General features: G+C 40.9%; 1 protein-coding gene across 1 annotated transcript in view; it reads right to left on the reverse strand.

Moving 5' to 3' along the window:
- The window catches only part of LOC144691061 (bromodomain-containing protein 8-like), an 88,369-nt gene that overhangs the window by 59,919 nt on the left and 2,441 nt on the right, over positions 1–26,009 (reverse strand). Inside the window, 10 exon segments of the mRNA XM_078559091.1 lie at positions 1,590–1,766; positions 5,792–5,927; positions 10,153–10,377; positions 14,128–14,261; positions 19,746–19,810; positions 19,961–20,041; positions 21,118–21,240; positions 21,339–21,388; positions 21,985–22,054; positions 23,491–23,587. Of these exon segments, the coding sequence (XP_078415217.1) occupies positions 1,590–1,766; positions 5,792–5,927; positions 10,153–10,377; positions 14,128–14,261; positions 19,746–19,810; positions 19,961–20,041; positions 21,118–21,240; positions 21,339–21,388; positions 21,985–22,054; positions 23,491–23,587 (1,158 nt within the window).

Consider the following 26,009-nt stretch of genomic DNA (forward strand, 5'->3'; position numbering starts at 1 on the left):
CCACAGTGTTATATCACATATGTCCAACTAGCATATATGTATCTTCAACAATACAGATCATATGCATTTTATTCTCTCTAGAATATATCCTATCCCATTCTCCATAATCTTTGATGATTGTTATGCAAAGTTTTCTCTCCTCATACAATGCGACTCCATAATTAGCCATAACACTGCATAGGCCATTGCTCAGGAATGGTTCTCCCTCCAATTTCCCTCCTTCCAGGAAGGTGCTCAGCCTGTACCTCTAATAGTACACCTCACTCAAACCCATCTTGCTTGGGGATCAGAGTCATTGTTCTAATACTTTGTACCAAACAACATTGAATTTCCAAAGTAACACATCAATACACACCTTCCCATTTATAATATTTCTCAAAGTTTCTCAAATAATTTAATTGTGCAAAGGTGTTTTCTTTTTAAAAGTTTATCAGAAGTGAAAATTTAGATTAAGGATGCAAACTTTTAGCTATACATGATACTAAAAATCTTTTACATAAAAAGTGCAGTGGACAAATATTAGTTAAATGTTAAAAAGACAACTGAATAAATGCTCCAGTCAGAACTGGATATTTGCATTATTTGTATAGTGTTACTTTTTTTTATTCTAGCAGAGTGTCGTATGGTGTGTCATGAAGCTATTTATGTACATTAAATTATTATTTTTTTTTAAATAGAAGTTTAGTCTGTGGGTGTGTCTTAATTGGATTAAAACCAGCTAGTCTGGGTACTTTGATGTATACTAGTTTTGAGATGTAAGAGACGTAGAGTGCATTTGCAGTTTTTTTTGAATAGAGCATTCAAGAAAGGGAGTGAAATCTGGCACCTAGCTAGCAGAGACCAAGCAATGTTTATACTACTAATAAAATTGGTACTATGAAAGGGGTTTTTTGTTAGAAGAGGTGGAGTTCAAAGAGGCTGGTGATACAATGAGAATTTACATTCAATGAGATGTGCTAGGTATAACAGACAGCAGTTTTGTGTGCGCAGGGCAGAGGCAATGCAAGATCAAAGCCTGTAAGCCTACCACTGTGTCTGCACAGGAACCAAAGTGAAAGGAACCTCATTTTGAATTTGTAAAGTGAAAATGCTTTGCCTGGTGTCTGCTTAAAGTCGTGGGTTGCTGTTGCCTTAATGGAGATTAGCTTTGGAATTTGTTAAAAGTTGTGATAGTAATAATTTGTAGCCATGTGCATATATTTAACTTGTGTAAATTGATAAATGCCTCATGCAGTTGATATAAAACCTTTCGAGAACTGGCGGTCTGATTCCTGAATTTAGAGCTGCATCTCAAACATACCACTTCAAAATATAGGTTATGACAGTTGTTTAAAGTTTCCCTCTGGGATTTTTAAATAACTCAGCTTTACCAACTGCTGGGTCATAACATAGTGCTAATGAACCAAAAGACATTTGTCCATGAGTAATATTTTTAAAATGTCTGTTTGAAACCCCATCAGTTTGCCAGGAATTTTTCTTCCAGATCCAGATCTAAAAGTTTGGGACAATCTTTAAATGGAACAGGATATTAGGTTACTGTATGTTTTCTGAGATCTGGCAGCGATAGGTTAGACTGCCTTGTGACAGACCTGTCCCGCTGCTCTCCTGCGTCATTGTTGTGGTGCCGGCTGAACACACCTGGTCAGCTAAATTTTGCAAAGGTTTAACTGGAGGTGGTGCCTCACTGCTGATAGTAGAGAAGGGAACGAAAGGTGGCGTGAAGTGCGAGAGGCCGGCCTCCAAAAGCCTGGACAGAGTAGGGGCTCCTAACACAAAGTGCACAAAGAAACATACAAGGCTAATGCAGACAGGCAACAGCAACCATTTTCAATACACAAGTTCTTTATTTAGTTAAATGATATCCAAACCCACTAAGAACTTAACTTTCTAAATGTTTTTGATGCAGAAGCATGCAGTAAAGACTCCAATGAAGACAATACAACACAGAACAATGACAACAGCTAGCACTGTTTCAAACCATTCCATGTACACAACAACTAGGTCTGTCCCTTTCTGCGCTACTGTATACAATGTAGGGAACCAGGTCTGTTTCTACTTTTGTACAATACTAAATATGACAGTCGAATTTTCTTGCCAGTGCTATCATGTGGATCAGTAACCTGATCTATTCCCATCTGTTCACAATGATAGTGATTAGCTACATCCCTTATCCATGATATCGCACACCAGAGCAAATAGATGCAGCCATTTATAGCACCACACAAAGTAACAAAGACTGAACCAATATCTGAAACAACAGAATGAAAATGAACAAATGTATAATTCTGTCTATGACAATTAACAGGAAAAGTTAATTCTCGACTATCTTGCAAATTACAATGATTGTGCAATTAAGGGGATAGGAAAAGGAATTAAAGTAATAAGATTCACAATCTGTTGTCACCCACTTTCTAGTAATCAATTCCTAGTGTTTGGGTGTACACTTGCTTACCCAATCAAAAAGCTATGAGCACCTACACTAACACTCTTTCTGAAGATAGTAAATAGAGGAATGGTGCTATAGAACACTTCTCCAAAATAAGAAAAATTTGTTAACTAAGAGCAATTTCAATTGGATAACATTCAAGAACATACTGACAACCAGTAATTGTTGAACACTCAGACACCAGAATTCGAGGTAGGGAATTCCAAATGACAATGAAAGATAGGCAGCATACATCCAAGTTGGAGTAGTTCAAGGCCTGGAGGAGAACATGCAGGTTTTGGTGTTCTCATGATTTTGCTGCTCTTGTGCTTCTTGATGGTACAGCTTACAGAGCTGTGGCATGTTGAAGTAAGCTTGCTGATTTTCTGCAGTGATTCCTCTAACTAGCATATATTGTAGCCAAGGTTTGGTGATGAATGGGATGGATAATTGGTTCAATAGTAAGGGGATGCGTCAAGCAGACTGCTTTGACCTGAATGGTTCAAGCTTTTTGAGGTTTGCTGTGGCTGTGCACAACTAGATTGGGGGCATGTATTTCATCGCACTGCTGATTTGGGCCTTGAAGATGGTGGAGAGGTATTGAGGGGTGAGATGGTGGGTACTAAGTCACAGTCCTGCACTTGTAGCCATTGTATTGATGTATCTGGTCTAGTTGTGCTCCTGGTCAATAGTGACCCTCAGGATGTTGATCTTGGGAATCTGGAAATGGTCATGCCATTGTTGGTCAAAAGGAAGTGGGTAGACATGGGCCATTGCTTGGTATTTAAATGGCATGGATGTTGCCCGGCATTTTAAAGCCCAAGCTTGGATGTTGCCAGGTTGACACAAGCTGATCCATTATTGAATGGAGCAAAAAACTGCATTCTTCAGCAAACAGCTTTATTTTGACTTTGACAGAGCAAAGATCACTAATGAAGCAACAACATTATTTGCATTTCTGTAACAAAAACAACCCAAGGTGCTTCACAGGAATTTACCAGACAAAATTTTGTCAAATATGGTTGGGTCAAGGATGTTGCCTTGAGGATTCCAGCAGGGATATCTGAAGCTGCAATGATTTGCCTCTGACAACCATGATCATCATCCTGTGCATCAGGTATGACTCCAGCCACTGAAGGGTTTTCATGATGACATCAGTTTTGCTCAGGTTCCTTGGCTACTGGCAACAGAGCAGCGTGTCTGCATCAAGACTGTGACAGAACTTTAATAATCTGTTTTTAACTGCTCAGTTAATAAGTAGGTACATGTGATGGGATCACTGATTACCTTTGTCATCACTTAGTTGATGACTGGGCAGTAATTGGCTTTTAAGTTAATCTGCATTTTGTGGATAGGCCTTAACTGGGCAATTTTCAGGTGATACAAAAATTGGCTGTGTGATTGGTAGTGAAGGAAAAAAAGCTGTAAAGTCAGGTGGACAGAAAAGTGGCAAATAGAATTCAATCCAGAGAAATGTAAGTCAATGCATTTTTGGAGAGGAAACGAGGCAAGGGAATACACAGTGAATGGCAGGGTACTGAGAAGTAGAGGAACCAACGGACTTAGGATGCACGTCTACAGGTTCCTGAAGATAGCAGGACAGGAAGATAAGATGATTAAGAAGGCATATGGGATATTTTCGTTTATTAGCTGAGGCACAAAATATCAGATCAAGGGGATATGCTAGAACTGTACACAGCATTAGTTAGATCATAGCCAGAGCATAGGACACCGAGTATCGTTCTGGTCACCACTTTACAGGGAGGATGTGATTGCACTAGAGAGTACAGAGGAGATTTACGAGTATGTTGTGAGGATTAGAGATTTTTAACTACGAGGAAAGACTGGGGTTATTTTCTTTAGAACAGAGGAGGCTGAGAGATAACTTAATTGAGGTTTATAAAATTATGCAAGGCTTGGATGTAGTGGATTGGAAAGATTTATTTCCCTTAGAAAAGAGGTCAATAACCAGGAGGCATAGATTTCAAGTAAGTGGCAACAGAATTAAAGGAGAGTTGAGAGAATCTGTTTCATGCAGAGGGTGGTGCAGATTTCACTGCCTGAAGGGGTGGTAGAGGTGGAAACTCTTGTCCCATTCAAAAATCACTTGGAGTACCACAGAGCAGGAAAGTAGGATTAGGTTGGATTGCAATTTGTCAGCTGGCACAGATACAATGACCGAGAGGCCTCCTCCTGTGCGCTAAATTTTCCCTGTTTATGTGCTAAACAGAAACAAGCCGACTGATTCCACTAAGAAATCCTTGTGGAAGTAGCACTTTGGATGAGTACCATGCCTGGTCTTCTTTTCACATTGCCTTTCTGTTTGTGTATCTGTCAAATAGCTGGGAATAAAAGAACATGCCACTTCCAATATGCTGTCATGCTCCAGCAGAATGATCAGCACACTAGATAGCTAAACTTAATGTATATCATGATTTTACTGTTGTAGGAAAATCTGGGCCTATTATGTGGAAATGCCAGCAGGGCAGGTGTAGCAAATCTCCCTTCCTGAAAGGCATTCAAGAACTGTTGGGTTCTTAACAACTCAGGATCATTTTTTCTAGTGCTGGCCCACAAATAACCAGATATATTTAAGTTTGTAACATGCTATGACGGAATTCGAACTCACCTATATCGATAAGCTATCGTACCCTGCATCACTCTACTGACGCAGCACATCACATGAACTATAAGTCATAATGGAGTTGAATACATGAGCACGAGTGTAAGTGTCAAAGGGACAGACAGCTCCAAAAAAGAAGAACAAATTTTGGTTAAGAAACTTTTGGTCAGGCCAGCAAGACACTTCTAAAAGTATAATATTTATCTAAAGAGAATGATGTTTGGGAGGGGTGGGGGGGGTTGGTGGGTGGGGGGTGGGGGTGAAGAGAAAGAAAGAGTGAGTGAGAAAAAAAAAATGCATCAAATATTGCTACAGTTTAACTTTTAAAAACACCTTACATTCAAATCAACAGTTCTTATTCCAGACTCCAACCTCAAAGTCTGCTCATTTCCATGTTTTCCTTTTTCTCTCAGTATATTTAGTTATCTAAAGTAAGGCTAAGTAGTGGGTATTATTGGAAAGCAATTATCTTTAATAATTATATACAGAAAACAGTCTGCCTGCCGATGTAAATCAGCTAAAGTCTCACCTTTGGCTGAAGCTATATGCAGTGAATGTCCAGTCAACAGGACAAAGTTAAATTAAAACTAATTACAAATACAAGGACTCAGAACCACAAATTGTGTTCCTTTGTGTAGACAAAATCAGATGAAACAAGTTGACATAAAGCAGATAAAACAAACTTGTCATGGTTCTACTGTAAATTGCACTGAAATGGGCATGAATAACACTAAAACTGTTACCTGCAGGTGCTGGAGACACTGGTACACTGGACTGTAGCTCTGGAACATGCAGAGTTGACACACCTGTCCCCATTTCAATATGTACATTTGGACTAGCAATATGGCTGGAATTCACCTGGAGCTCAGCTTCACTGACCTAAAACAGGGAAAGGGGCAAAAGGCAGACACTGTCTGTTATTATGATGCGAGAGGCATCTTATCCACTGGTGTGGTAAGTAACAAATATATAATATCAATTTAGAATATACACATCGGTATATGAGAAGCTAAGCTATGAGGACAGATCGAGAGGTTCGGACTGTTCTCCTTGGAGAAAAGAAGAAAGAGGAGATTTGATAGAGATGTTCAAAATCATGAGGGGGCTGGAAAGAGTAGATAGGGAGAAGCTGTTCCTGCTCATAAAAGGATCAAGAACGAGAGGGCACAGGCATAAGGTGATTTGCAAAAGAAGCAAGTGTGACGCAGGGAAAAACTTTTTCACACAGTGAGTGGTTTGGGTCTGGACTGCACTGTCAGGAAGTACGGTGGAAGCAGGTTCAATCGAGGCATTCAAGGGGGCATTGAACGATTATTTAAATAGAAACAACGTGCAAGGGTACGGGGAAAAGGCAGGTCAATGGCACTAGGTCTTAATGCTCATTTGGTGAGCCGGTGCAGACAGAATGGGCCGAATGGCCTGCTTCTGTGCCATTAAAATTCTGTTATCCTGTACTGGGAGCATGTTACCATTTCTGTATTTGAGATACGGTCATTATCAATGCGCGTAATGGTATTTGTTCTCTGATAATGAAAGGACCAAAAAAACAATGCATACCCCATCACAAGAATAAGAATCACAGAATTGTTACGTAGGAGGCAGCCATTCAGCTCACCGTGGCTGCACTAGCTCTGAGCATTTTAACTTAGTGCCAATCTCCTGCCTCTTCCCCATAACTGCCAATCTCCTGCCTCTTCCCCGTAACCCTGCAGTCATAGAGGTCTACAGCACAGAAAAAAGCCCTTTGGCCCATCAAGTCTGCGCTGGTCAAACAAGTACCTAACTATTCTAATCCTATTTTCCAGCACTAGGCCCAAAGCCTTGTATGCCATGGCATTCCAAGTGCACATCCAAATATTTCTTAAATGTTATGAGGGTTGCTACCTCTACTGCCCTTTCAGGCAGTGAGTTCCAGATTCCCACCACCCTCTGGGTGAAAAAGTTCTTCTTCACATCCCCTCTAAACCTCCTGCCCCTTACTTTAAATCTATGCCCCCTGGTTATTGATCCCTCCACCAAGGGGAAAAGTTACTTCCTGTCTACCCTATCTATGCCCCTCATAATTTTATACACCTCAATCATGTCCCCCCTCAATCTCCTCTGCTCCAGGGAAAATAACCCCAATCTATCCAATCTCTCCTCATAACTAAAACTCTCCAGGCCAGGCAACATCCTGGCAAATCTCCTCTGCACTCTCTCTCTAGTGCAATCACATCCTTCCTATAATGTGGATTCCAGAACTGCATGCAATACTCTAGCTGTGGCATAACCTCCCTGCTCTTATAGTCTATGCCTCGACTATTAAAGGCAAGTATCCCATATGCCTTCTTAACCACCTTATCTACCTGTCCCGCTACCTTAAGGGACTGGTGGACATGCACACCAAGGTCCCTCTGATCCTCGGTACTTCCCAAGGTCCTACCATTCATCGTGTATTCCCGTGCCTTGTTTGTCCTGCCCAAGTGCATCACCTCACACTTATCCGGATTAAATTCCATTTGCCACTGATCAGCCCATCTGACCAGCCCATCTCTATCCTCCTGTAATCTAAGGCTATCCTCCTCACTATTTACCACCCCACCAATTTTCATGTCATCCACCAGCTTATTGATCAACCCTCCTACACTCAAGTCTAAATCGTTTATATATACCACAAACAGCAAGGGACCCAACACCAAGCCCTGTGGAACCCCACTGGACACAGACATCCAGTCACAAAAACACCCCTCGACCATCACCCTCTGCTTCCTGCCACGACCAATTCTGGATCCAATTTGCCTAATTGCCTTGGATCCCATGGGGTCTTACCTTCGTTATCAGTTTCCCATGTGGGACAAGCCTTGCTGAAGTCCAAGTAGACTACGTCAAATGCATTGCCCTCATCTACACACCTGGTAACCTCTTCGAAAAATTCAATCAAATTGGTCAGGCATGACCTCCCCTTAACAAAACCATGCAGACTGTCCTTGATTAATCCCTGCCTCTTCAAGTGTAGATTAATTCTGTCCCTCAGAATTGCTTCCAATAGTTTCCCCACCACTGATGTTAGACTGACTGGCCTGTAGTTCCCTGGTTTATCCCCTCCTCCCTTCTTGAATAATGGTAGCACATTGGCTGTCCTCCGGTCCTGTGGCACCTCTCCTGTGGCCAGAAAGGTATTTAAAATTATTGCCAGCACCCCAGGTATCTCCTCCCTGCCTCACTCAACAGCATGGGGTACATTTCATCTGGGCCTGGAGATTTATCTACTTTTAAGCCTGCCAGACCACTTAGAACCTCCTCCCTTTCTATGCTAATTTCTTTAATTATATCAGAGTCCTTCTGCCTGATTTCCATACCCACGTCGTCCCTCTCTCTTGTGAACACTGACACAAAGTATTCATTTAGAACCCTACCTACGTCTTCCGGCTCCACATACAAATTACCACTATGGTCCTTAATGTGCCCTACTCTTTCCCTAGGTATCCCCTTACTCTTAATGTACTTGTAAAATAACTTTGGACTTTTCTTTATTTTACCTGCCAACATTTTCTCATGCCCTCTTTTTGCTCTCCTAATTTCCTTTTTAAGTTCCCCCCTACACATTCTATACTCCTCTCGGGCTTGCGCGGTTTTGAGCCCTCGGTATCTGACATAAGCCTCCCTTTTTCTCTTTGTCCAATCCTGTATATCCCTCGACATTCAAGGCTTCCTGGATTTGTTGGTCCCACCCTTGTCTTTACTGGAATATGTTGGCCCTATACTCTCCCTATTTCCTTCTTGAATGAGTCCCACTGCTCTGATGCAGATTTACCTAAATGTAGCTGCTCCCAGTCCACTCTGGCCAAATCATATCTGATCTTATTAAAATCGGCCTTCCCCCAATTTAGAAGTCTGATCTCTGGCCCATCCTTGTCCTTTTCCATAACAACCTTGAATCTAACAGAGTTATGATCACTATCTGCAAAATGCTCCCCCATTGATACCCCTACCACTTGCCCAGCTTCATTCCCTAAAATTAAGTCCAGGACCACCCCCTCTCTTGCAGGACCTTCTACGTACGGGCTTAAAAAGCTCTCCTGGATGCATTTTAAGAATTCCGCTCTCTCTAAACCTATCACACTACGACTAACCAAGTTAATGTTGGGGAAGTTGAAATCCCCCACCATTATTACTCTATTACTTTTACACTTCTCTGAAATTTGCCTACATATCTGCTCTTCTATTTCTCTCTGACTGACTTTTTAAAATAGAAACAGTGCCCTTTTGAATGCCTCAATTGAACCTGCCTCCAACACACTTCCAGGCGGTGCACTCCAAACTCTAACTACTCGCTGTGTGAAAAAGTTGTTTCTCACCTCGCATTTGCTTCTTTTGCGAAACACTTTAAAACTGTGCCCTCTGGTTCTCGATCCATTTATGAGCGGGAACAGTTTCTCCCTATCTACTCTGCTCAGGCCCCTCATGATTTTGAAAACTTCTATCAAATCTCCTCTTAGCCTTCTCCTCTCCAAGGAAAACAATCCCAACTTCTCCAATCTTTCCTCATAACTGAAGTGTCTCATCCCTGGAACCATTCTTGTAAACCTCTTCTGCACTCTCTCCAATGCATTCAACATCCTTCCTATAGTGTGGCGCCCAGAACTGTACACAATACTCCAGATGAGCTCTAACCAGTGTCTTAAATAAGTTCATCATAACCTCCCTGCTCTTATACTCTGTGCCGCTATTAATGAAACCTAGAATACTGTATGTTTTAGAAACAGCTCTCTCTACCTGTCTTGCCACCTTTAACGACTTATGTACATATACACCCAGGTCTTTCTGCTCTTACACACCCTTTAGTATCCTTTATGTTATACTGACTCTCCATGTCTTTGTACCAAAATGTATCACCTCACGCTGACACTGTAGATCAAGTAGATTACAGTAGTGAGATTACACTCACCAATTAACTTTGAAGCAGTACAATTCCTTACCACCCATAAACCTCTACAATCTACATACTTTTAGACCCATTACTATTCAATTTACCTAATCCTCTGTTCAATCTTGGTGATATTCGCACAATAGGCCTTTACCCTTCGCTTAGGTTTCTTTAAAAAAAAACCTGTTGGTTACTTACAAGCCTAGGACTGGTAGGCAGGAGACTCCCTTTTTTCAGGAGCTCAGATAGCAGTGGAGAGGGTGGAGGCGTGGCCTTCTGCCCCAATAACTTTTTCTGGGGAGAATCCTCCAGAACTGGAGTCAGAGGAGTTTCAAGGTTAGTGGAGGTAACAGCAGGTCCAGGAGTCTCAGGGGTTGAGATCACTGGAATAGTCGGAGTACTTCCAATGTTCATCGACACCAGCTGTACAAGGAAAAGACAGACTCTTACATACCCTTCTAAATCAGCAACAAGCCTACACACATACCTTACAACATATACTATCAGACAGGATGAGCACAACTACAGTTAATGCTCATCAAATTAAAAAGGGAAATCTAGTAGAGCGGGATGAGGTTTCCTCATTAATGAGATTACCTACCTATACTTTCCTTATTCAATGATCGTAGCTCTTTAACCTCCACACACAAATAAATAATTTACTAAACATGTTTGTGAAAGTGTGGAGAACAATGGGGATACTGTCATTACAAAGGAACTACCCAAGTACGGAACTGTCCCCAAGCTCCACTGCATTTATTTATACAGTAACATGCTTAGGTGCTGCACAGGGGCATTTACAAACAAAGTTTGACACTGAGCCACCTAAGAAAATATTAGGACAGATATTAAGGAACACCTTAAAGGAGGAGACCCAGAGAGGTTTTGGGAGGGAATTGTGACCTTAGGGCTTAGACAGGCTCCAATGATGGAGCATTTAAAATTGGGATAAGCAAGAGACCAGAATCTGAAGGAACATGTTTCTATGATTCTTACCTCAGTGGATTGTAGGATTGGAGGAGATTCCAGGCATTGGAAGAGATAAGGCCATGGAGGGATTTGAAAAGAAAGATGAGAATTTTTAAATCAAAGCCGAAGTAGGTTAGCAAGCACAAGAGTTGGTGTGAGTTAAGATATGGACAGCAGAGTTTTGGATGAGCTCAAGTTTACAGAGGCTGCAAGATGGGAGGCCAGCCAGGAGAGCAGTGGAGTAGTTGAGGAAACAAAGGCACGAATGAAGGTTTCAGCAGATGAGCTGATGCAAGGGTTGAGATGGACAAAGATACAGAGGTGACTGAGCAGATTCTGGAATCAGAAGCTCATTCCAGGATTAAATATGACACCAGAGGCCAGGGAAAGGGATGGAGTTGGTGGCCAGGGGACAGAATTTGTGATGGGGACCAAAGACAACGGCTTTAGTCCTCTCAATGCTGAGTTGGAGTAAATTTCTGCTCACTTAGTACATGTCAACTAAGCAGCAGCAGAGAGACTATATTGTCAAAACAAGGATATACATACACATACAAACGGAAAGGTGTACGTTCTCCAGGGCTAAAAAGGTTGAATTCAAAGTTTCAACAACATTGAAAGAATAGAAGTAAACATACAGTAGATAGTTTAAAATGCTTCACTTGATATAATTCGCTATTATGAGAAGGTTCAACAAGTACACAACATTGTGGGGTGAGTATACTGTTTTGCACTGGTTGAACATCTGGACCATTTGAGGCCAAAATTTCTTGTTAATGAAATTTTCTTTTATTGGTGTTTCAACTGTTAGGTTGGCACACAGTAGCAGCATCTACAAGGTGCACTGCAGGAACTCACCAAGCCTCCTTAGACAGCACCTTCCAAACCCACAACCACTACCATCTGGAAGGACAAGGGCAGCAGACACATGGGAACACTACCACCTGCAAGTTCCCCTCCAAGCCACACACCATGCTGACCATATCATGTCGCTGGAACTCCGTCCTTAACAGCAATGTGGGTGCAACTACACCTCACAGACTGCAGCAGTTCGAGAAGTCAGCTCACCACCGCCTTCTCAAAGGCAATTAGGGATGGGCAATAAGTGTTGCCTAGTCAGCGACACCACATCACGTGAATGAATTTAATAGCGATTGATCAATCTTATATTTGGTTTTCAGAAATGGATGTAAAGTTTATACCTAAAACTATAGGTGAGTTTTCAGCTATCTTGGGAGATATGAAGTCTGTCTGTCTGCACTAATGGAAACTCCCACACATTACTCCTGACCACCCAAGGACCTCCCTGGCCCCCACCCCACCCCCACTAGCTGCTTGTCAATGGCTCAATTTCTGAAGGAACTGCCCTCCTCTCTTTCGAAACTGCTGACATCAACTCCTTAAAAAAGAACTAGTCTCGGCCCAACCATTCTTTCCAACTGCTGTCACATTGCTAACCTTTCTTCTCCAAGGCCCTGAAATATGTTACTTTCTCCCAGCTCCTTGCCCACCTCTCTCAGAACACCTAGTCTCTACCAAAACTTTTAGACAAAGCTATGCCTCTCATTCAACTAACTTTAAAAGTGAGGGACATAGCTCAAAAACCAAGGGAAAATGAACAAACTTTTGTTTTTAAACATGTAATATAATGTTCAAATTACCCAATGAGGGTAATTTTAACTTGACTCACCTGGCAGGAAATTGACATGTCTGGATTTTCCATCCATTTTACAGCCACCCGATTTTACTTCCTTGACTACAACAGTTAGTAAAATTGGGTGATTGTGGAAGGAAGGCTAGTTTCCTACTAAGTAGGTTCAGTTAAAATTAACAGACCACTGCAATCCATCATTGAGCAAATTCCACATTCAACCCTCCTCCCCCACGCTCCTACTTCTGCCAAACCTCCACTTCCACCAAACCTCCACTTCCTCTCTTCATGGATTGCTCCCCAAATGGTGCAAGGCCGCAGGAATCTAACCGCTATTGCTGCCAGTATTCCCATCCCAATACTGCCAGGCTCCTAGACAGTTACCTCATTAATGCTAAACTCTACATCCCTGCCCCACTTCTGCCAACCCAATGACCATCCCCTCAATCCTGCTAAATTCCAGGAACTTACCGCTGAATGGTATATTTTACATATCATCTTGCAATATACTCTCAGCTTTAAGGCTATAGCTTCTAAAATGTATACACTTAATAAATTAACATATACACAAATGAAAAATTTTAATGGCTGTTCATTTAGATTTTAGAATATTATGGACACACTGAGGGAACACGATCCCCAAAGCAATTTCATGGTGCCATCATAAAAATAGAATTTGACTTCAGCACTGAATAAGCCCATCAGGGTAAAGCAATTATTACGCAAATCCTTCAAATGAATGTGAACAGAACCATGGTAGATCTACTGTATGTAGGTCTATATTTAACTTATATTGGGTACTTCCTGTCATTTTTGTCATTCTTCAGCGCATCCTCAGGCTCATTGTGAACAAAACCATGGGAGCTCTTGATATAAAAATACATTTGATATATTCAGTAACTAGATCTCTCACAACTGCTCAGGGTGAATCAGAGGATAAGCTGTTTTACAATGATGGGATGTTCGTACGAAACCGGAACAGGGAACGTATTGAAGGAAATAAAAACAAAGTGCTGGAAAAACTCAACAGGTCTGGCAGCATCTGTGGAGAGAGAAACCAAGTTAACGTTTCGAGTCCAATATGACTCTTCTTCAGAAATTTTTGCAGCACTTTGTTTTTATTTCAGATCTCCAGCATATGCAGTATTTTGCTTTTATAATGTGTTGTTGTGTTGAAGGATGTGTGACACTTACCAGAATGTTATACACAAGGCTTTTAACATATTGTAGATAATTGGCAATTTAAGGATTAGGTTTGTTTTCAAATCAGCTTAAGATCTCTTACTCCATTAGTGGGTGCTTTATAGAACCAGTAAGTGAAGGAACTAGAGCGAGCACCACTAACAGCAGCAGGGGGAGAGTCCATGTGGTTTTCATCTAAACTCTTAAGAATATATTCTTTAATTTTGTATTTATGTTTCTCCATTAAATACAGCTGTTTAGACTATTACAGTTTCTTTTTATGTGAATTAAGCTCACCCAAGGGACCAAATAGATTTGAGCCGCATCAAATGGGGCAAAGCAAACATTACAAAAGGATGTCTCATACATACACTATTGTGGTTCTCCTCACTCGCCTGTGGTGTATCTGCAGTGGAGTAGTCTATTCCAGGAGAGCTTGATTCCAGTGGGGACCGGATGGGCAGGCTCATCAGTCTTTTAGGAGCATTTTTTGCTGCTTGACGGGCTACAACAAATAAAACAACATTTTGATGATTTTTTTTTTAAAAAAAGTCATTTGCAAACGTAAGAAGAAAGGTATTTAGATGGTCATTTGCCTATTTTTCAGTTACCTTCATACTTATAACTGTGCATCATTCAGTGGAAAGTACAGCAGCCTGATGACATGATTCAGCTACAATAACCTTAAAGACCCTCTCTACCAGCTAGAAGTCAATTTCATTACGAGAAAAAAGGTAGATTGAAGGTGACATAAGAACCTATGAATTAAGAACAGGAGTAGACCATGCATCTCCTCAAGCCTGCTCTGCCATTCAATACGATCATGGCTGATCTTTGGCCCCAACTTCACTTCTCAACTTCACATGCCTCGATTTCCTGAAAGGCTAAAAAATCAGGCTCTCTCAGCCTTGAATATACTCAATGATGGAGCATCCAAAACCCTCGTGGATAGAAAATTCCAAAGTTTCACAACCCTTCTCATCTCAGTCCTAACTGATTGGCCCCTTATCCTGAGGCTGTGCCCAGTGTTCTAGATTCCCCATCCAAGGAAAATAACTTCTCAGTTTCTACCCTGTCAAGCCCCTTCAGAATATTCTATGTTTCAATGAGATCGCTGCTCATTTTTCTAAACTCCAGAATCCTGTATAGATCCAATTTACTCAGACTCTCACTATAAAACATCCCAGGAATTAATCTAGTGAACTTCTACTGTACTATACTGCAAGCATATCCCTCCTTAAATATGGAGACCAAAAGTGTGCACAGTACTCTAGGTGTGCTCTCACTAAAGTCCTTTTGGCGGTGGCATAATGGTATTGTCACTGGACAAGCATTCTAGAGGCCCAGGGTTTGAATCCCACAATGGCAGATGGTGAAATTTAAAGTCAATAAAAATCTGGAATTAAGTCTGATGATGACCATTACATGATCAAAACCCATCTGGTTCACTAATGTCTTTTAGGGAAGGAAATCTGCTGCCCTTACCTGGTCTGGCCAACATGTGACTCCAGACCCACCAGCAACGTGGTTGACTCTTAAATGCCCTCTTAGCAAGGGCAATTAGGGATGGACAATAAATGCTGGCCTAGCCAGTGACGTCCACATCCCATGAACATATAAAACAACTGTAGCAAGACTTCTTGATTCTTGTACTCCAATCCCCTTGCAATAAGGGCCAACATTCTATTTGCATTCCTAATTGCTTGCATGCATGCTACCTTTGCATTCCTTGTCCAAGTCCCTCTGTAAATCAATATCTGAAAAGCTTCGCACTTTTAAAAAATATTTTTGCTTTCTATTCTGACTATCAAAGTGAATAAGCTCACACTTCTCCATATTATACTCCATCTGCCACCTTGCTGCCCACTTGCTTAATCTCTCTCTCTTTGCAGCCAGTGTCCCCTCACAACTTACATTCTCACCTAGCTTTGTATCATCAGCAAATCTGGATACGTTACTCTCTCTCTCTCTCTCTTTACTTGCATTATTAATATAGGTTGCAAATTGAAATGCAGAATGAGCTTAAATTAGAATTACATTTCCACACCTGTAAAATATCAGTTCAAAAATGGATAAGCAACAACTGTGCATATTATTAAAACACAAAAAGCATTTAGAACCTAACATGGTGTCAATTGGTAACTGTACCAGATAGTGGCAACCAAGTTGTATAGACCAGTAAAGTCCAAGTTTTTATCCCTGCTCTGTGCTAACTTAGCTGGTCTCAGCTGAACCAATGCAAAAATCCTCAATAACCACGAGCTGAAAGGCTGTGGTTCCACTCCTGATGTCTATCCTGTAATCTATGCTTCAGGTAGGGTGATCCTCAGAGTTAAATGGCCTGCCTCAGACACAAATACTAAATGCTCACCGGAAGAATGGAACTTGGAATAGGTTTCAGAATAGAGCTATCACTGTCTCAAATCTCAAAGAAAATCACTAGCAAACACCAGAGATCTTCTACATCAACATCGGGTGCCTTTGGTCCAAACAAAGGAGCCATTCCAGTGTTTTCCACTTCAGCTCGGAATGTCAAAACGCAGTTTGTGATGAACTGAACTAAAAATTGCATTGCAAGTACTGCAACGCAAGTTTCACGGTGACAGTGCATTTATATCCTGTAACTCCAGTGTCATCTTTGCACCCTCATTAACCATGTCACATGTCCCGTCCCTGTTTGAGAACCTGGTTTAACTAAAGATTATCTTCCTGTGCTCTGATGTTATTGATCCTCCCATTCTGTCAAAGCCTGGTAAGCAAATTAACCATCTATGTGGAAAGTATCGACCAAGATATCAGGAGAACTCCCAACTCTTCGTTGAATAGTACCACAAGTTTCTTTCATCTCCCTGAATGGACTTATAGGGCCTCAGTTTCTTTCAGTTGAAAGTTAGTATCTCTGACAAAATGCAACATCCGTTCTGTGCTGCGCTGAGGTGTCAACCAAGATTGTACGCAAATATCTTCGAGGAGGTTGAACTCTCCCCTTTACCCTTATGAGAAGAGCTGCGGTTTCTCTAATCTCTCCTCACAACTAAAGTCTTGCAAGCCTGGTGGCATCTTGGCAAGTAAAACATTAATGAAGGCATTAAAAAACAATTTTACAGAAAAATTTAGTCAGCTATTGGGAAATGTGTAACTATTCACATGTTTTAATTGGGTTTTAGGCATCAGAAATGTCAATCACTAAGGAGAAAAAAATTATAAACAAAAGAAATGAATACGTGTAATGAAAATTTTGGGGACCTAGTGACCAGATTGCACAGTGATGACTTTACATAGGTGTTTTCTATTATGAATGTGGATACAAGCATTTATGATGGAAAAGGTCAAACTAAACAGTGCAACAAAAACATGGCAAGTGCACAGATAAACATCATTCGTAACATTTCTGTACGGTGCAACCTTGATAGGTAATCTGTTACTGGGAAAATGTTAGAGTCTATTATAAAGAATGTAATAGCAGAGCATTTAGAATTACATAATCTAACCAAGCAGAGTCACCATGGCTTCATGAAGGGGAAATCACGCCTGACAAATTTACTAGAATTCTTTGAGGTGACAGCAGGATAGATAAAGGGGAACCAGTAGATGTAATATATTTGGATTTCCAAAAGGCGTTCGATAAAGTACCGCACATAAAGCTACTTAAGACAAGGGCCCATGGTGCTGGGGGTAGTATATTAGCATGGATAGAGGATTGACTAACTAATAGAAGTCAGAGAGTTGGGATAAAGGGAGCATTTTCAGGATGGCAGCCTGTAACTAGTGGAGTGCCACAGGGATCAGTGCTGGGGCCACAATTATTTACAATATATATTAATGACTTAGATGAGGGAAGTGAATGCCCTATCGCCAAATTTGCAGAAGATAAAAAAATAGGTAGGAAGGTAAGTGGTGAGGATGACACAAGGAGTCTACAGAGGGATATAGACAGGTTGAGTGGGTAAAAACTTGGCAGATGGAATATAATGTGGGAAAATGTGAGGTTCTGCATTTTGGCAGGAAGAATAGAGGAGCTGAATATTATTTAAATGGAGAAAGACTGCAGAAAGCTGCAGCACAGAGGGATTTGGGAGTCCTTGTGCATGAATCCCAAAAAGCTAACATACAAGTTCAGCAGGTAATAGGGAAGGCAAATGGGATGTTGGCCTTTATTTCAAAGGGAATGGAGTATAAAAATAGGGAAGCCTTGCTAAAACTATACAAGGCACTGGTTAGACCACACCTAAAATTCTGTGAACAGTTTTGGTCCCCTTATCTAAGGAAAGATACACTGGCATTGGAGACAGTCCAGAGAAGGCTCATTAGGTTGATTCTGGGTATGAAGGGATTTTCTCAGGAGGAGAGGTTGAGTAGGTTGGGCCTGTACTCATTGGAGTTTAGATGAATGAGAGGCAACCTTACTGAAACATATAAGATTCTTAGAGGGCTTGGCAGGGTAGATGCTGAGAGGTTATTTCCCCTTGTGGGAGAGTCTAGGACCAAAGGGCATAACCTCAGAGTAAGGGGTCACCCATTTAAAACAGAGATGAGGAGGAATAAGAGATTGGTGTGTAAAATTAAAGCACATGGGATTGGGGGTAGTGTATTGAGATGCATAGAAAACTGGTTGGCTGACAGGAAACAAAGAGTAGGAATAAATGGGTCTTTTTCCGAATGGCAGGCAGTGACTAGTGGGGTACCGCAGGGATCGGTGCTGGGACCCCAGTTATTCACAACACATATTAATGATTTAGATGAGGAAATTAAATGTAATATCTCCAAATTTGCAGATGACACAAAGCTGGGTGGGAGGGTGAGCTGTGAGGAGGATGCAGAGATGCTTCAGTGTGATTTGGACAAGTTGAGTGAGTGGGCAAATGCATGGCCGATGCAATATAATGTGGATAAATGTGAGGTTATCCATTTTGGTAGCAAAAACAGGAAGGCAGATTATCTGAATGGCTATAAATTGAGAGAGGGGAATGTGCAACGAGACCTGGGTGTCCTTGTATACCAGTCGCTGAAGGCAAGTATGTAGGTGCAGCAGGTGGTAAAGAAGGCAAATGGTATGTTGGCCTTCATAGCCAGAGGATTCGAGTACAGGAACAGGGATGTCTTGCTGCAATTATCCAGGTGAGACCACACCTGGAATATTGTGTACAGTTTTGGTCTCCTTATCTGAGGAAGGATGTTCTTGCTATAGAGGGAGTGCAGCAAAGGTTTAACTGGCTGATACCTGAGATGGCGGGACTGACATATGAGGAGAGATTGAGTCAATTAGGATTATATTCGCTGGAGTTCAGAAGAATGAGAGGGCATCTCATAGAAACCTATAAAATTCTAACAGGACTAGACAGGATAGATACAGGAAGGATGTTCCCAATGGTGGGGGAGTCCAGAACCAGGGATCACAGTCTGAGGATATGGGGTAGACCATTTAGGACTGAGATGAGGAGAAATTTCTTCACCCAGAGAGTGGTGAGCCTGTGGAATTCGTTACCACAGAAAGTAGTTGAGACCAAAACATTGTATGTTTTCAAGAAGGAGTTACATATAGCTCTTGGGGCGAAAGGGATCAAAGGGTATGGGGAGAAAGCGGGAACAGGCATTTGAGTTGGGTGATCAGCCATGATCATAATGAATGGCGGAGCAGGCTCGAAGGGCTGAATGGCCTACTCCTGTTCCTAGTTTCTATGAATTTCTTCTCTCAGAGGATAGTTAATCTGTGGAATTCTTTACCGCAGAGGGCTGTAGTTGCTGGGTCGTTAAGTATATCCAGGGTGGAGATAGACAGATTGTTAATCAGTAAGGGAATCAAGGGTTATGGGGAAAAGGCAGGAAAGTGGAGTTGAGGATTGTCAGATCAGGCATGATCTCATCAACTGGCCAAGCCGACTCGATGGGCCAAATGGCCTACTTCTGCTCCGACGTCTTATGTTCTTATGGTCTTAATTGATACATGTGCAATAAATCATGGAAATTTGAATTCTTAAATGGCTCATACCCTGAAAAGCACTTTCTGTTGCACGTCTCTTCATTTCAGCCTCCTCTTCCTCATGTTTCTTCTTCCTATAATAAAAGGGCAAAAAGCTAAGTTTTATAAAACAACTCTACTTCACATGGGAAATCGCCACACAGAAAATGCAAATATTCTGACTTTGGTTTAACTGCTAGATAATAAAACTAATACTTGCTCATTTTGTTTCTTTCCATACTTACGCAGCAATATCATTCCAAGTTTCCTGAAGTTTACTATCTACATGGCCAGCCTGGATCAGCTCTGCTTCTCTCTTCACCTTTCTGTGGAATCCAAATTTAAATATGAATTAAAAGTCTATTGCAAGTTTGAAGCTCATCAGTGGTCAGTACTGATACCTTCCACCATATAATGTCGCATAGCTATTAGTTATCATTGTTTACAATGTCCATCTGCAGGAACACAAACAACCAGAAAATATTTCAGCATTGCAATTTACAGAGGTATGTAAACCACATTTTAGCCGTGAAATATAATCCATGACAAGATGGATAGACATTGAGTTTCGGTACCAGCAGCAGCTGAAGGTAAACTGAGGAACAACATGCCGAAGTAACACAATGACACCATGAAACTACTACCTAAACAACATGTACCCATACTATAAATATCTGCCAATTACCTGCTCAGGATACAATAGCATAAACAGTGTATATGTGCGTAAACATAAAGGTTTTAAAAAAATTCTGCAGCAGGTCTTTCAAAGATTTAGAATGCCAAACCTCTTACATGTTCCTTAATGTTTACTGTTCTTCTGCTATTTCAGGTAAACAATTATTTTGTGGACTAGATATTGTATTTAGATGAATAGTCAATACAGTCTAGAAAACTTGACGCAAACTCAAGTAATTCCAGAAATGAGAATGAAAATACAGTAGTTAAGAACAATAAAGAAAAATATTAAACAAGAATCAAGGGACAGGAAACAACTGTTTACATTGTGGGGGGGAGGGGGGGGTGGTGACAGGGAAACAACATTTAAAAGTAAAAGTCCTGTTTTTACAGGGAAAACAATATATAGTCAAAGGGTAAAGTTTCAGAAGAGAAAAATATACCACTGCCCCAAGTCTGTGTGGTTTTGGACCAGGCAGACTATGATTATCCTAGGTGGAGATGACCACTTTCAGCATGACAAAAAAATAATCTACTAATGAACAATGAAAAATAACTGATGTGACTTCTACAAGGCTCAATATCTTGGGTTGGTTAGGTTGAAAGACCACTTGAGCAAAGGTGGTAGAAACACTAAAATCGCTATTTCTTCCCCTTTTGATAGTATTTTTTTTTATATGCATAGATTGAACAAATAATGAATGCAACTAATTTGTGCAGTCCTGACCTGTATTTCTCCTGAGTCTCTTTAATAAGTTTCTTCAACTCATCAATTCGCTCAGCAGTGAGCTTACGAACAATTACATCCTCCACAGTTTCCACAACTTCTCCTTTCTCACCACGTTTCCGTCTGCGAAAGGATTGATGGAGTCATTGCAATAAAGAACCATTATATTTCAGCAAGATTTTAATTATCAATATACATACAGATCTGGATTAAGCACTTACTTGGGAGTCTCTGTTGTCTCCAGCAGTTCTGAATATTGTGATGCACAATGCTATATAAAAAGAACATAAACAAGTACAAGTTCTGTAATAAGTAGAACGTACGCTATGACAATGTAGATGCAACACATCAATCATAGGCATGGATGAGTGTCTCAGTAACAGATGGGCTGAGGTAGAGACGGGAGTGGGCGATATTACAGAGTTAGAAGTATACAGAGAGTAAATGGGACCATAAACTCAGCCTGGGGGTCAAAGACAACTCCAATTGCAAGTCATTTCTTTTATCAGATCATGGGATATGGGTGTCACCGGCAAGATCAACATTTATTGCTCATCCCCAATTGTCCTCAAGAAGGTGGTGGTCTGTTTTAACCTGAGAAAATGGTGGGGAGGGAGACTGAAGAAGTTAAAATTCTTATTTTTTAAATGTATAGTGATTTATTTTCTGCAATCTGATTGGTGAAAAAAAATGATAAAGTAGAAAATAACCAATCAAGAGACAGAAAACACAAACACGACAAAGAATTAGCCAAGCAACATAGGAATCACAGGCACACAAGAGAAGAAACTAAATGAACTTTGTCAAATATTATGGTTATTTACAGATTCCTTCCTTCATTAAGCTGACAAAAAATTGAGCTCTTACCTTTTGTGAAAACCAGTCTGGTGGGCGTCCAGGTTCTGCAAAAGGTTTGATTGCCCTGCTAACCGATACCCTGCAAAAGTTGACAGACAAATCATTGCTGGTTCCACATTATTAATCTGCTGCACACAGAAGAAAAATCAGCATTTGAAATTACCATCCATGAACCTTGCAAGTTGGTTTTTTTTTGAAAATGTCGGTGCTCAAAGCAGGAATGTTAATGATTTGTTCAGACAACAAATATCAGAATCAAGCATTCTTGGTCAGGTTTAGTACAGGTTCAATAAAAAGTCACTATCCTTCACTGTTGTTCCAGTTGCGTGCTTTACATGCAACTTCAGTACAGCATCCTCTACTGTATCATGGTATAGTGTGACACAATGATTTTCTTGGTCTTTCAAAGTGAGTTTACCATTTTGTTGGTCATGCCCATTACAAGCTGGCCTGTAACTTCCTAAACCCTTTCTATCCAAGGGCTTTACAAAAGGAAAATAGAGATGTCTTTCATCTCATCGGACAGACTCAAAACCCAGGTAACCAAGAAATAGAAAGGAGTGCATGCTAACTCCCCACATAATCTTCAAAACTGTTTACTGAGATGATGCACAACAGCCTGCTGGAAGGTTTCTACTAAAGATGCTGCACACCGCAGGTGTAAAATGGTAGCCGAGTGCATTCTCTGATTTTTCAATTCTATTCATTAGGGAATCTCCTGCCTCCTTGCCTCACTTGTATGCAAAATGTCTATTCTCAACCTGCTCTAATAAACATACCAAGAAAAAGTGTCAGCATAATTATCTCTCTTTATAATATTAAAACTGGGTAATGAAGAGGATGACTATGATGGCCCTTAAAACAATTTTTTTCTGCCCACCGCCTATTTGAATCTTACTTTCCGGGCTTAATTTTGCTCCAGGCCTGTTTGCTTCTCCTCTCTAATCTCAAAGTATAAAGAAAATACTCTGCAATGAAAATGCAACAACATGGGAGACTGTGGTGTAGTGGTAATGTTGCTGGACTAGTAATCCAGAGACCCAACCTAATGCTCTAGGACATGGGTTCAAATCCCACCATGGCAGCTGGTGGAATTTGAATTCAGTTAATAAATCTGGAATATAAAGCTAGTCTCAGTAACAATGAAACGATCAATTGTTGTAAAAACCCATTTTAGGGAAGGAAATCTGCCATCCTTACCTGGACTGGCCCACATGTGACTCCAGACCCACAGCAGTGCGGTTGACTCTTAACTGCCCTCTGAAATGACTTAGCAAGGTCAGTTCAAGGGCAATTAGGGATGGACAACAAGTATTGGTCTTGCCAGCGACACCCATACCCCATGAAAGAATAAAGAAATTCTTGCTATATAAACTCAAAATTATTTTGTGCACAGTCAATTTTGGTATACTGAAGTGGCCTCTTTCAAGTTTAAAGATTCAATACATCTCAACTTTGACTGCAACATTTCATGTTTAGTTGCCTTCTGAATCAGTTGCACTTAGTTTCACCTACCAATTTTGGTCTCCACTCCGCATCACTGAAGATGCCAAGCATAGTTTCTCGCGGATCGACCATGGTTCAGTAGGGCCAGTACTCAGCAATTTGTGCTCTTTGAAAGAAAAGAGTCCAAAGTTATTGACTGTCAGGAGACACAACAGGATAAAAAAAATGAGACAGCATCATTCCCAAATTCATAGCACTTACTAATCACATTCTGGTACCGTGACAGTTCTAATATTTTTACATTATGGCTTGAATAGTTAGGCTTAAATTAACCAGGTCAGTTGCAAGTACAAAACAACACAAGTAAAGAAACATACTAGTTCCACTGGGTGGGGAATATGGTCACCATTACAACTATATAGACCAGTTAGTCTGACATCAGTGGTGGGCAAATTATTGGAATCAATAATTCTGAGGCACAGGATAAACTGTCACTTAAGAAGGCACGGTCTGATCAGGGATAGTCAGCATGGTTTGGTTAGGGGAAGATTGTGTCTTACTAACTTAATAGATTTTTTTGAGGAAGTAACAAGGAGGATTGATGAGGGTAGTGCAGTGGGTGTTGTCTACATGGATTTTAGCAAGGCATTTGACAAGGTCCCACATGGCAGACTGGTCAGAAAAGTGAGATCCCATGGGATACAGGGGATGGTGGCAAGTTGGATCCAAAATTGGCTCAGCGACAGGAAACAAAGGGTAATGGTCGATGGATGTTTTTGCGAATGGAAAATGGTTTCTAGTGGTGTTCCACAGGGCTCAGTGTTGGGGCCCTTGCTGTTTGTCGTAAATATTAGTGATTTGGACATAAATGTGGGAGGTATGATTGGGAAATTTGCAGATGTCACAAGAATTGGCTGTGTAGTTAATCGTGAAGCTGTTGTCTCCAGAATGATATCAATGGTTTGGATAAGTGGGCAGAAAAGTGGCAAATGAAATTCAATACGGAAAAAAGTTTGAGGTAATGCATTTGCGGAGGGCAAACAAAGCAAGGGAATATTCAATAAATGGAAGGATATAAAGAGGGGTAGAGAAGGCGAGGGACCTTAGAATGCATGTCCACAGGTCCCTGAAGGTGGCAGGACAGGTGGATAAGGTGGTAAAGAAAGCATCTGGAATGCTTTCCTTTATCGGATGAGGTATTAAACACAAAAGCAGGGATGTAATGATGGAACTGCATAAAACGCTGGTTAAGCCACAGCTGGAATTTTGTGTACAGTTCTGGTCACGATATTACAGGAAGGACATAATTGCTCTGGAGAGAGTACAGAGAAGATTTACAAGAATGCTGCCAGGGCTTGAAAATTGCAGCTATGAGGAAAGATTGGATAGGCTAGGGTTGTTTTCCTTAGAACAGAGGAGGCTGAGGGGTGACCTAATTGAGGTGTACTAAATTATGAGGGGCCAAGATAGGGTAGACGGTAAAGACTTGCTTCCTCTAGCTGAAGGGTCAGTTACCAGGGGGCATAGATTTAAGGTGATTGGTAGAAGAGGAGACATGAGCAAAAATTTTTTCAACCAGAGGGTGGTGGGCGTCTGAAATTCACTGCCTAAATTGGTGGTTGAGGCTGAAGTGCTTAACTCATTTAAAATATACTTGGATCAGTATCTGAAGCACTGTAGCCTACAAGGCTATGGACCAGGTGTTGGAAAGTGGGATTAAAATGAGCGGCTAGTTTCTTTTTCTGGCCGGCACTGACATGATGGGCTGAATGGCCTCTTTCTGTGCCATAACTTTTCTATGGTTCTATAGTATATAGAACTGTACAGCAGGTGGCCCGAGGACAAAAAGTTAAAAATATTGCAAGTTTATATTTACAAATGAAGATAAACTGCAGAAGTTATTGCAACATCCACTCAACTAAAGCAATATTATTTAGATTTTATTTATACATTTCCCCAAATATCACTTATGAAACATTATTAATTTATTTTCTTTGATGTTGTTCAAAGACTTGGGCAGAAAGAACATGTTATCACTGCTCATCTCCAACTTTTAGTTCTTCCCCTTTCTGCCCTTCCCTTCCATTCTCCATCTCCCTCTATCCCCACCTCATTACAGGGACTGCACTTGATTTCACTGTTATCACTACATGTGATTCTTTGTTTACCAATTGCACACTTCTCTCTGTATTACATCCACACCCCTTCCTCCTTAGCTCTCTCTTCCATTACTTGCATTTTTTAAAAATTAGAGGTGGCTGAGGAGAACAAATAGCACCAAAAATCATTTTATTCATAGAGAGAGAATGGTGGAAAAATGTTGCTGTTATCTGCAATAATAGGCATTTAAAAAATCAACAATAATTAAAAATAAAAGTGAATAAGTTAAAAGTTTATAAAAATGGTGCTCCTCACTTAGGTCTGCTGCTCTGTTACTTTATACTATATGACTTTGCATGCAATGAGTGAATTGGTCGTTTTATAAGAATATGGGCGTTATGCCAAGTATTGTCACCAGGGATGCTGATTTATCAGCATTGGGACTAGCCTGTTATTTGGGAGAAGTGGAAAGGGTCATCAGACCAGGT

Source organism: Cetorhinus maximus, chromosome 15, assembly GCF_964194155.1.
Source record: "Cetorhinus maximus chromosome 15, sCetMax3.hap1.1, whole genome shotgun sequence".
NCBI lineage: Eukaryota > Metazoa > Chordata > Chondrichthyes > Lamniformes > Cetorhinidae > Cetorhinus > Cetorhinus maximus.